At 43.4% G+C, this 12815-nt stretch overlaps 1 protein-coding gene across 15 annotated transcripts in view; it reads left to right on the top strand.

Annotated features, from left to right (window-relative positions):
- MRTFB (myocardin related transcription factor B) overlaps window positions 1-12815 on the top strand; it is a 197591-nt gene that overhangs the window by 172681 nt on the left and 12095 nt on the right. For 8 of the 15 annotated variants that reach the window (XR_008672644.1, XM_055365839.2, XM_004057238.4 and 5 more), the window contains 5 exons: window positions 3543-3675; window positions 4488-5522; window positions 7039-7194; window positions 9968-10129; window positions 10471-10608. Coding sequence is in view for 13 of the 15 variants with exons in the window: in XM_055365839.2 (XP_055221814.1) it covers window positions 3543-3675; window positions 4488-5522; window positions 7039-7194; window positions 9968-10129; window positions 10471-10608 (1624 nt within the window). In the remaining 2 variants the exon portion in view is untranslated. The remainder of the gene's footprint in view (window positions 1-3542; window positions 3676-4487; window positions 5523-7038; window positions 7195-9967; window positions 10130-10470; window positions 10609-12815) is intronic. The other 7 variants (XR_008672645.2, XM_063700150.1, XM_055365845.2 and 4 more) reach the window with 2 other exon arrangements.

Genomic DNA, 12815 nt, shown 5'->3' with positions numbered 1-12815 from the left:
AATGGTAATGATGTCTCACAGTTACTACTTACAATGCGTTGTGCTTAAAACTGTGCATCATCCTCATCCTCGCCTCAAGTCTAGGAGGAATTGCTGTAATTGACCCCATTCCCAGATGAGGACGCTGTTAAGGTGAAAATCCCAAAGGATTTTTTTTTATATCTTTGAAACAGTCTTTTCTGTAATGAAAGAATTTGGCTGTGCGACTGGCTTTGTAGATAGGAAGAATCCATCAGAGGTGTGGGCTTGCTGAACTGTTACCAGTTCTTTGTCTTTCCATTAAGGCTTCAATTACCCTCTCCTCCTCAGACATTCAGCACCTCTACAATAAACAAGCTCACCCAAGAACAGTATCATACAAAAAGACCCAGGATATTAGAAGGAGAAAGAACACTTATTTTTGTGTATTATTTAACCACAAAAAGAATATAAGTCCTGTTCAATTTCCAGATCCTAAAAATGGAGGCCTTGTTTCCTAACGCATTGTTTATATTTATCAAAATTCCATTACAAGAAACTGAATGTGGAAGTCATAGAGTGCCCATAGTGGTGGGATTTTACCTGAATCATGTAGCCCTTTGCCACCACAAAGGAGCAAGCGCCCAAAGGGACTAGGCTTTAGTCCAGCAAGCTTGTCTGCACAATGGGAGGTCACTGGAGGTCCCCGAAGGCCACTGCATCCCTCTGAACTCAGGTCTCTCATCTGCCGATCACAGTCGTTAGCAACCTCTCTCCTTTTTTTTCTCCCCTCTGTTGATTTGGGAGAAAAATAGATTAACATGTTTCTGTTATTTTAAAGATTGAGTTAAATACCAAACTGTTCATTTTAATAGGTAGAGTATTATAGAATCTCAACAGGAAAAAAAAAACATCATGAGTAGAATAATTACATTCATTTTCAAGGGGGTAATACCACTCACAAGGAAGCAAAAGGTGGCTCAGCAGGGAGATTACTCTTACGTAATAAAGCACAGACTTACCTGCGGTCCATAAACACATGCTTTATGTCTGTGGTGTTGAAACTTCATGGGGAGAGAGGTGGAGAAAAATGTCTAAAAGGCTCTTTTGGGGGACAATAACGAATGAAAATAAGGTGGAGAAACACTGATTTAAAGAAAATGTTTTCATAACTGAGATTTTACAGTTGAATTTTTATAAAGGATAATAATGATGCATAAAATATTTGCCACTTCAACCAATGATAAGAAACTTCATCCCAAAGATTTCAATTATTTAACTTCAACAAAATTCAGCCAGGTTTTAGAAGACCCCAAAATGAATGTCAAGAGTTAGCTAGTGACAAAGCCAGCATTGGCTTCAACCACAGGCTTCCCAGAACTCTTCAGAGAAAGCTCACCCAACTATGGCTGTCACCCCGTAGGCACTGTCACCCCGTAGGCACTGTCACCTCAAATCCCTGTTTCAGAATGTGGAATTCCAAGTCTCTTGGCTTCAGCACCAAGGCTTTGTGTGATAATAAAGCCTGAAGCTGCAATGGAATCGGCTGTACGGTAGCAACTATCCAGAAAGGAAACACCACTGTTACCAAGAGTATCACAGTTGGAAGATGTTAGGTGGGGATCTCGTTTTAATACTGAAAGTTTAGGGAAATTAGTACAAAGCACCTAACTGTAGTAGAATTTGACAAGTGATGCATCAACTTCTTTTAAGTAAGCTTTTTAAATTGAAGTATAATTTACACACAGAAAAGTACGTAAATTATAAGTGAAAATTGATGCAAAAATAAATACACTCCTGTATCCAATACCCAAACCAAGAACATTTTCAGTACCCCAAAAGCCCCCTTTGTCTCCCTTTTCCATGATCATCCTGACTTCTATCCCCAGAGATTAGTTTTGCCTGTTTTGGGTTTTGTTTTTTTTTTTTTTTTTGTGACAGAGTCTCGCTCTGTCGCCCAGGCTGGAGTGCAGTGGTGCAATCTCGGCTCACTGCAAGCTCTGCCTCTCGGGTTCACACCACCTCCAGGGTTCACGTCATTCTTCTGCCTCAGCCTCCCGAGTAGCTGGGACTACAGGCGCCCACCACCACGCCTGGCTAATTTTTTGTATTTTTAAGTAGAGACGGGGTTTCACCGTGTTAGCCAGGATGGTCTCAATCTCCTGACCTCATGATCTGCCCGCTTCAGCCTCCCAAAGTGCAGTTTTGCCTGTTTTTGAACTTCATATACATGCAATCTTACAGTACACCTAGGTGCATCTTTGTTGGTGCTGATAGCAGTTCATTTTTGTTGTTGTTGTTTAATATTTCGTGACTGACTATAACATAATTTAGCCATCCAGCTTACTCTTGATGCGTAGTTGGGTTGCTTCCAGTTGGGGCTATTGGGAATAACCCCACAGTAAATAGTCTGTGTCTTTTGGTATACATACATGTGTCTTTCTGTTAGATGTCTTATCTAGGAATGGAATTGTGGGATCATAGGATAGGCAGATGTTTTCCTTTAGTACTACGAAAGAAAAGTTTCAAAGAAAAGATGTTTTTCTTTAGTACAGTTTTCCAAAGTAGTTGCATCATTCACAGCTCCGCCAGCAGTGTGTGATTGTTCTGGTTGTCCCAGGTACTTGGTATCAGTCTTACCCATTATATCAATTCCACTGAAAATGCAGGGCTATTCTGTTGTGATTTGCAATTTCCACATACCTAATGAGGTTGAACCATTGTTCACTTATTTATTGACCATTGGGATATACATTCTTGTGATACATCTGAGATTTTTCCCCCCACTTTTCCACTGGGTTTTCTGTCTCTTTCTTACTGATTTTAAAGACCTTTTTATATACTCTAGATATGAGGTCTCTGTCAGAAATATGTATTACAGATCTGTTGTCCTGCACTGTGGCTTGACTTTTCACTGTCTTAAAGACGTCCCTTTTACTTAGTGCTTTTTATGTGCTGTTTAAGAAATCTTTGTCTACCCAAAGGCCATGAAGATACTATCCTGAGTGTTTTTCTGAAAGCTTTATTTTCATAATTCACATGTCGATTTTGGGAACAAGGTGAGATGGGGCCAGTCAAGAGCCATGTTTTTTTCTGTGTGAATTTCCAACGTAGCATGGCACCATTGAAGTCCCGCCCTCTCTCCACTACATCACAGTGTCCTCTTTTTGGTAACTCAAGGGTCCGGGTATGCAGAGGGCCATTTCTGGATTTGCTGGGGGTCTCTCATTTGCCTGTTGTTCTGTCCCGGTATCAGCAACATCACACATTAATTACGTGTTGATGTCTGGTGGTGTGACTCTTCCAGCTTTGCTTTTCTTCAAGGATTCATGGCCATTCTTGGTCCTTTGCATGTCTATATAAAGCTTAGAATCGCCTTCTAAATTTCCGTCACGCTAGCAAACAAACAAAGCCTGCAGGGATTTCATTGAGATCTAATGTAATTGGCATCTTTACAATATTCAGCCTTCCAATCCATAACCATGGTATTTTTCTCTTCATAAGTTAGTCAAATTGTTAATAGAAGCAATGTCAAATCTAGAAATTTTTTTATTATAAACTCTAATTTTTGTTTTCTTTTGAAGGCCACTCAATGACAAAAATAGTAACAGTGGGAATTCAGCTTTGAACAATGCCACACCTAACACACCAAGACAGAATACATCTACTCCTGTGAGAAAGCCAGGACCTCTGCCTTCTAGCCTGGATGACTTAAAGGTGACAGTTGCAACTGGAGCTTATTCACCCCTAAGTACCACAAACATGTAAATGATTTGCCAGCGTTGTCTAGCAGACATTAAGTAGTTTTCAGTAGACATTTAACTTTACCAACAATATGATAATCTTTATAAAAGGTACTTTCTTTTTACTTCCCCTAAGTTTTCTTGTAAAACAACCAATAACTGTCATTTACTGAGTGTGTACCTTGTGCGGGCACCTACCAGTTCTGCTGGATTCCAGAGGCTGTGATTTTTTTCTTCCCTGCTCAATGCCAAGTTTGGGAAAAGCAGGAAAATGTAACAGTTAAGAATATGAGCTCTAGGGCCAGCCTTTTTAGGTTTCTACCACAGCTCAGCCTTCTATTATCTGTGGTACCTTGAGTGAGTGCTTCAACCTCTCTCTTCTTTGCCTCCCAATCTGTAAAATGGGAAGAATAATGATATGGACACCTCATGGGGTCGTGTGAAGACGAGTGGAAAGAGTAGAGCACTTCCAAAAGTGTCTTGCACATGGCAACTACTCAATAAATGCAGCTGTATCATCATCATAATTCCTGGTAGTATCTCTCTGCTTTGATGTAAAAGCGGAATTACCCTCTAAAAACCCTTACCGTATCACTGGCTCCTCAAGTGCTTCTAGTCTGTAGTTATCTGTTCCTGTGTGCTTAAATACAAAACCAGTTCTACTTTCAGGTGTGCCGTAACGCAGAGTTGTCTGACAGACATAGGCACCTTTCCCATCACAAAAGCGTACTGTAGATTTGCCAGAAAGCTCTAATACTAAGAGATCTGCTTTGTTTGTACCTCCAGGTATCAGAACTGAAGACAGAACTGAAGTTAAGGGGTCTGCCAGTGTCAGGCACCAAACCGGACCTCATTGAGCGCCTAAAACCCTACCAGGAAGTGAACAGCAGCGGCCTTGCTGCTGGGGGCATCGTGGCAGTGTCGTCATCAGCCATTGTCACCAGTAACCCAGAAGTCACTGTGGCCTTGCCGGTTACAACATTACACAACACTGTGACTAGCTCAGTCTCTACTCTCAAGGCAGAATTGCCACCTACAGGAACCAGCAACGCAACCCGTGTGGAAAATGTTCATTCCCCTCTGCCCATTTCACCATCTCCCTCCGAACAGTCCAGTCTCAGTACTGATGACACAAACATGGCAGACACTTTCACTGAGATTATGACCATGATGTCGCCTTCACAGTTCTTTAGTTCATCTCCTTTGAGAATGACAAATAATGAAGACAGTCTGAGTCCCACCAGCAGCACTCTGTCAAACCTGGAACTGGATGCAGCCGAAAAGGATCGCAAGCTTCAGGAGAAAGAGAAGCAAATCGAAGAGCTGAAGAGGAAACTGGAACAAGAGCAGAAGCTCGTGGAAGTGCTGAAAATGCAACTTGAGGTTGAAAAACGAGGGCAGCAGCAGCGGCCCCTGGAAGCCCAGCCCAGTGCCCCAGGTCATTCTGTCAAGTCAGATCAGAAGCACGGCAGCCTTGGCTCCTCCATCAAAGATGAGGCCTCACTCCCTGACTGCTCCAGCTCCAGGCAGCCCATCCCAGTAGCCAGCCACGCTGTAGGCCAGCCCGTCTCTACAGGTGGCCAGACCCTTGTTGCCAAAAAGGCTGTAGTTATCAAGCAAGAGGTCCCTGTGGGCCAGGCAGAGCAGCAGAGTGTCGTCTCGCAGTTTTATGTGAGTTCCCAGGGACAGCCACCGCCTGCTGTTGTTGCTCAGCCCCAGGCTTTACTGACCACGCAGACTGCTCAGCTGCTGCTCCCAGTGTCCATCCAGGGCTCGAGTGTCACCTCAGTGCAACTCCCTGTAGGCAGCCTCAAACTCCAGGTGTGAAGTGTGTCTTCTAACTACTTTGCCTTACAGCATGCATGGAATGCAAACCCTGCTAAGGAAGGCACCATACCTGAGCTCTTCCATAAATGCATCCAGAGAATGCATTTCCCCACAGAGAAAATGTATGCATGTGTGAGAGGGTTATTCAGAAATCTGAATATCTAGCACTGTTTTTATATAGTGAAAACAAACACAGGATGCTTTTCTAGTCCTGTTACCTTTTCCCTTGAATGAACACAGTATCATCCATGCAGACATTTTTTTACACACCAGTGACATGATCATTGTGATCATAGTCTGCCGCTGAGCACTTTCTGGCAAGGCACAGCATCTAGTACTTTAAATGGCTGGCTTCACTTAATCCTCCCTTCTCCTAGAAGATCTAAGTGATACCACCCATCTCTGGATAAGGACGCTGAGGCCTAGGAGTACTCAGGGAGTTCCCCAAGGATGGAGCTGGCATTTAAACCCAGGTGTCCTGCCTGCAGAGCCTTTATTCTTATGCCCATTCTTATAGAGGCCTAGGAGTAGTCAGTGAGTTCCCCCAAGGATGGAGCTAGCATTTAAACCCAGGTGTTCTGCCCGCAGAGCCTTTATTCTTATGCCCATTCTTATATTCTGCCTCCCACATTTAGTTCTTGAAAGTCACTGCTTATATGAAGATGTCTAAACTAAGGAAAACGTGACCACAAATTTAGGAGTGAGGATGTAATTGAAAGAGATGAGAAAACACTGATGAGCATGAAATTCCCTTTTGTGCGTACATAACCTATGTATTTACCGTGTCATGCAGTTTTGGTAAGTTTTCACCAAACATGGAGCACGAGTGAACAAGAAACCATTTGAAGCAGTGCTCCTCAGCCTCGACACCCAAATACCTGAAACAGGCGAGAGGAATCATCTCGTACCCCTGTGGTTAGGAGGCAGGGCCCACAGACCCTTTGGCATACGCAAAAATTCTAATTCCTCTGTTTTATCTTTAGGGTATCTGTGAAATTGAAAGTCTATTCCATAATAAATCCTTAAATCTTTTGGTCCAAATCTTCCATTGCTGTAGTAGAAATGAGAACCGTGTTTTTATCCTTGGGTCTGAGGGCGCCCTGGCCCCATTGCTGGCTCTCCCTAGGGAATGCACACACCGCTTGCAAGCAGCAATTGGGACAGTTAGGTCTCACGAGTTTCCTTGCTGTTATTCAAGTATTATAGTACCTGAGCTATTATGTGTAGCACTGCCTTAGTTCTTATTATTGCCATTTCCTCAAAATTTTCAGATGAAAAATCTTAGCTACTTAGGAATAATAAGAGCATGCAGTGACTGGTCTGATGTTTCCCTCTCTGGTTTAGAATCATTAAAGTTTAGATTTCTGTGCAGATGAAGTGTGTATCTGTAACCTTGGTCTTATTTCATTTAGATACAATCCCCAAGTGACCAGTGATTCTACACCTAAGTTCTGATTTCTAACTTTGATTCTGACAATTAAATTGATGTTTTTTTCAATTCACCTCCTAGACTTCACCACAAGCAGGAATGCAGACTCAGCCTCAGATAGCAACTGCTGCACAAATACCAACTGCTGCCTTGGCTTCAGGCTTGGCCCCAACTGTACCTCAGACACAAGACACGTTCCCACAGCATGTGCTCAGTCAGCCTCAACAAGTCAGAAAGGTTTGTAAATGCCAAGGAGCATTATAAAATGTCGCTGATTTTTACCATCCTCCAATCATCCATTCAACAAGCATCTTTGTACACGCCTTGGGAAGCTCCTGTTCATTCTGTTCTGTGATCCATCTCCCATAGAATGAGCCTTAGGTCAGATGCCATTTGGCTGCAGATTTCCCAGTTATTTGGAATGGAGAAAGACCTTTTCATTACTGAAAGATAGCTCGCCTTCGCAGTTAACCCCTTTTCCGAGGGAAAGTTTCAAAAGTATTTGTTTTCAATCCTCATATATTAAATTTACTGAATTTTAAAATAAATGTTTTCAAATTAAACATACTGTGGAAAAAAAGATATGCTGTTCCCTTGGAAAAGGTATTTGAAGATGAAAAAGATACTCCCAAAATGTTTATGCTGAGTAAGATCTTGAAATACATTTGTAAGACTTTGCCATCTCAGATTAAGAGCCCAGAAGGTCTTATCAATTCCAGTTCACCATTGCCTAGGTGTTTGGCCTCATGCAGAATTCACTTACCTTCTCTGAGAGTCAGTTACCTCATCTTTAAAATGAAGTTGGTGGTCTAGGATTCAGTGTCCTCTACACAAATAACTACCAAAAAAATTCTCCCGCAGTCCCCGGTAGCCAGTAGGTGGAGCTATGTGCACATCTCCTTGCCAGAAAAATCTTACGCCTCAAAAATAGGTCTTACTCTTTTAAACCTTGAAAATTATTAATCCCAGAGTTTTACTCTTCAACATGAAAGAACCCAGGTAATGAGTTGTGCCTGTGATCTGCCTCAGGATAGTGTGAACTGTCTGGGTGAAACCAGCTTTGGGGACAGCTGCAGTCACATGTAACACATGTGCTGCTTCAGAATCTCCTCTGCGAGAGGAATCATGGTTGTGTGTTACTGAGTTTGGGGAAAGCTCAAAATACCATTTTAGTGTAATTAAAAGCTTAGTAGATGTTCCAGTGCTAAGACAATTTGTTTTAGGGAGGAAAGGAAAAAATAATATGTAGATAGGATAAATAAGGGCTTTTTCACTAAGTCTCTAAACACTAGAATTAGGAATCATTACTTCTAGTTTAAAGGAAGTAATTTTTTACCAAATTTAAGGAAATTTAATTTTTTCAAATAGGAGTATATTTACAGAACTCATCACCATGGAGGTTGTACTGTTTGAGGTATATGCACATAGACTTTCCTGCTTATGAAATACAGAGGATTTTTAGAATATTAGTAGTATAGAACGTGTTAAGTATTTTTGAGCAAACCAAGTTCTATGAAATACAGTTACAATATCAGCAGTATGGACACATATTTGTAAAAGACCCTAAAACTTGTGGCTCTTGATGGAGGTGCTAAACAAAACATTTTGGAGTTCCACAGCAAGAAGTTCTCACCTTTGCCTGTTGGAACAGAAAACAGCCTCTCCAAAGGGGACCAGTTTTACATGGGGCCTTGCTTGTATTTGAAGACATTTTCAAGAAACTGGAAAATTGAGTGTGACCACAGCAGGTTGAGGTTTTAGGTAGGATGGAAAGGGGGCCAGGTAGTAAGAAGCTTACATGCCAGCCAAAGATTAGGGTTTTACCCAAATCAGGAGAGCCAAGGAGTGTGGTAGGGGCCATGCCTTGAGAACACGTTGTGGCAGGGGGTCTATGCCGCAAGGCTGCTGCAGAATCCCTGTGATAGATAGTGAAGGCCAGGCGCAGGACAGCAGAGAGCAGAGGCAGATTCAAGAGGCATCGCTGAGATGTGTGAACACTGAGGGAGAAAGCAGAGTTGACTGATAGTCCTATTTACCTAAGTTTTAAAAAAAGCAGAACCAAGAATTATTTTCCCTCAGAAGCTGAGAAGCAGGGGGTAATGGGAAAAAGGAGAAAAATCGTTTGGAATATTTTAAATTTGAGATACCTAAAATGATGATGTAAGTGGCTTTGACACCTGGGAGCAAGGCTGGAAGTAGAGCAGTGGCTTGGGATTATTAGCTTAGTCATGGCCATTGAAGACTTGAGAGTAGGCCAGGCGTGGTGGCTCAAGCCTGTAATCCCAGCACTTTGGGAGGCTGAGGCGGGTGGATCACGAGGTCAGGAGATTGAGACCATCCTGGCTAACAACAGTGAAACCCCGTCTCTACTAAAAATACAAAAAATTAGTTGGGTGTGGTAGCGGGCACCTGTAGTCCCAGCTACTCGGGAGGCTGAGGCAGGAGAATGGCATGAACCTGGGAGGCGGAGCTTGCAGTGAGCCGAGATCGCGCCACTGCACTCCAGCCTGGGCAACAAAACAAGACTCTGTCTCAAAAAAAAAAAAAAAGACTTGAGAGTAGATGAGCTCACCTTGAGAGGAATAGAAGAAACTCAGCTATCATTTAAGAGGAGAATTATAAAGAGCAAGCACTGTTTTTCCACAAAGCTCTGTCTGTACCACCATCAAAGGCAAGTTACTGCGTAAAGGGACCACATATGCTTGAAAATAGGGGTAAGCAAACCCTGGCCTGTGGGCCAAATCTAACCCACCACCTGTTTGTATGGATAAAGTTTTATTGGCACACAGCCACACCCATTTATCCATTTACTGTCTGTGGCTGCTTTCAGGCTGCAATGGCAGAGCCAAGTGGTAACAACAGAGGCCAGGTGACCCACAAATCATAAGCTATATACTCTGCGGCCCTTTACAGAAAAAGTTTGCTGACCCCTGCCCTAAAACATGGTTTTCTTTACTTCATTAGGAAAAGCCAAAGAACAAATTAATGGAGAAACATTTATTCATTACAGGTTTTCACAAACTCAGCATCATCAAATACAGTTCTTCCATATCAGAGACATCCTGCCCCAGCTGTCCAGCAGCCCTTTATCAATAAGGCCTCCAACAGTGTTCTTCAATCTAGAAATGCTCCGCTTCCATCCCTGCAAAATGGACCTAACACACCCAACAAGGTAACCCTGTGAGGCTTGTGCGTCAGTGACAGTGCCGCAGGGGCATCAAATCATTCCAAAGCCTAGTGCTTTGGGCTTGGAGTGACTAATGTTAATGGGATAAAATTGTTGAAAATACAGTGATAACTTGTGAAGGAGGAGCTCAGCTATTATCACAGTGAAGATGATCGTTCGCACATGAGGTGGCCACCAGTGCTGTCAGCCTCACAGGTCCTTAAAAGAACCTGCTCATGAATTCCCTGATTTGGCCACTACATAGAGAACAGCAGAGCCGAGTCTAGCCAGGAAAAGAGAGGTTTATTGCCAAGAGGTAATGTGCACTCCTCCTTTATTTGACACAGCCTAGTTCACCCCCGCCACCCCAGCAATTTGTCGTCCAGCACTCTCTATTTGGGAGTCCAGTCGCCAAGACAAAAGATCCCCCCCGCTATGAGGAGGCCATCAAGCAGACACGCAGCACACAGGCCCCTCTACCAGAGGTAAGTGAGGGCACGGTCACGGTGCATAAGGCTATGGTGGATGTGCCCACCTTCAGTCTCGAGCAGACCTATACAGAATCCCTTGTCTGAAACTGACTTGCCTCAATAGAAATACAAAAATAACCTTGTATTTTACATGGTTATTTAAAATCAAAATGTCATTTATCATGAAGACCTTAAACAGCTTTCAGCAGCAGTATAACTGCATTTACTGTTTATTCAGAAATTAAGGGTTTATCTCTTAACTTTTCTTTTGGGGTAGGGGCATCAGTCATGTTAGAGATAGATGTGATTATGACCAGGACACATTTTATACAGGTCCCTTCTTTTCTAAAGCCACCATGTGTCAGGCAAGCATCAAAATGACACATGGTATCACTGTTACACCTGGCTGACATTCAAGGCCACCAGCACCTAAATTGACTTGGTCTCTCTCTGGTCTCCAGCAACCTCTGCCATCAGCAGGCCAGCCCATCCAAATGACTTTGCTCATACACTGAGCAAATCAATGCACTTGGAGGTAACAGATCTGAGGTTCTCCTGGTTTCACCACACATGGTGACCATGTGGCCTCTAAGCCTTCCTTGTTTGACTGATAAAACAGAAGTAGCCCCAACCATACCAAGCAATGGAAGAAGTTAGGGTTCCTATTTGTAAAAGCATATGGCCCATGGTGGGTGCCCAGTCATGAGAGTACTTGTCATACATTACCCTAAACACTCCTCCAATCTTTCTCTCTAAAGCTTTCTGTCAAAGCTTAAAACTGACCTTTGAGGGAAGAACCCCAGCCTCATAGAGGGTTCAAGGAGTGGCCCTGACACCGCTCCATGGGTGCTAAAGGTGGACACCAAGAGACAATATCCAAGTGGTACTGTTTATTATCCACGGCAAACAGCAGGAGCATCAGTGCAGTTGTGCCAGTTCCCCCGCTCCCGTGTTCCATGGGGTAACTTGTTGGGGCCACCTGGTGGCTGTGTATGCAGTGGGTCAAGCTGCACCTAAGGAACATGGGGCCAAGGGCTCTGTGCTTTTTCTAGCAAGCAGCAAACAAGTCAGTCCCTCACCCAGGGAGTACGCAGTCATGCCTACGCTTCCTTGACCCGCTTGGTTGCCTCAGTGAGCATCTACAGAAGCTGCTCAGTCCAGGCGACCTTGTCAGTTTGGCACCCTCACCAAGGACATCCAGGGATGCTCAGGGCCCGTGGGGGGCTGCCTCTTGGAGGAAGTGGAACCTACCACATGCTGCTTTGTATTCCCTGAGTACCGAGGGAACGTAACTTTGAGTTGTAAGATGTCCCTTAGTTACAGACTCAGCAAAGGCCCTTGTCTGTGAGGGAAAAGTCAGATTTCAAAGACGGGTTCAAACATTTGCAATAAGAAGTCAAACAGGTGGTGCTGGACTACACTCCTCCCTCATGGTCCATTCGGAGTGATATCTATTCTCTTCACAGGGGAGCAGAGACGAAGTGAATTGCCAAGAGCTTAACTGCAGTTTTTAAGAAAACAAAAAGATAGCACCCATCCTTTCTAAGTCCTGCTTACTTGATGAATCTTCCCTGTAACCTAAGACAGCTGATTGGAATCTCTGGTATTTACATGTCTCTAGGTTCCTGTTTATAGACTGAGGTTCTACATTGGTTTTTGGTTATTCAAATGAGTAGCCACCTGTAGGACCTACTTATATGCCATTGAGCACCAAACTTCGTTTAAATACATTTACTCAGACTTGCAATTCCACGAGTGGCTAAGTAAGGCCCTACCGGTTCAATCTTCCCACAGATAATAGCTATTAATGTGGGTCATAACAAAAAGCAACTACGTGAACGCATTGAAGAGTAAATAGAAGCAGTCATTCTCTGGTGGGGAATCCACACTCAAAGGAAGGGAGTGATGTGGCATGATTTCCCTCTTTGTGCTGCTTTTACTCTGGGGTCCAGCTAAGTGGCAGGGTTACTGGAGAAAAGCCATAGTCTTTATGGCCTGGAAATCCAGATAACTGAATTGAGAGCAACCAGAGGGAAAAAGCCAGAGAGGAGATCCCCAAATTCTGTGTGCTCACATCTCTGGCTGACCCCTAAGCCATACAGGCGTGGAATGGACGCCTAGCAGCTCAACTGAAGACAAAAGATCTAAAGTGAGATTGGAACATCTACCCAAGAAACATTTTGAAGTTTTAAGTCTAACCAAGTTAATAGCTTGCTAAAACA

This window comes from Gorilla gorilla, chromosome 18 (genome assembly GCF_029281585.2).
Source record: "Gorilla gorilla gorilla isolate KB3781 chromosome 18, NHGRI_mGorGor1-v2.1_pri, whole genome shotgun sequence".
NCBI classification, from domain to species: domain Eukaryota; kingdom Metazoa; phylum Chordata; class Mammalia; order Primates; family Hominidae; genus Gorilla; species Gorilla gorilla.
The sequence above is the reverse complement of the archived record's forward strand: the minus strand, read 5'-3'. Positions and strand labels throughout refer to the sequence as shown.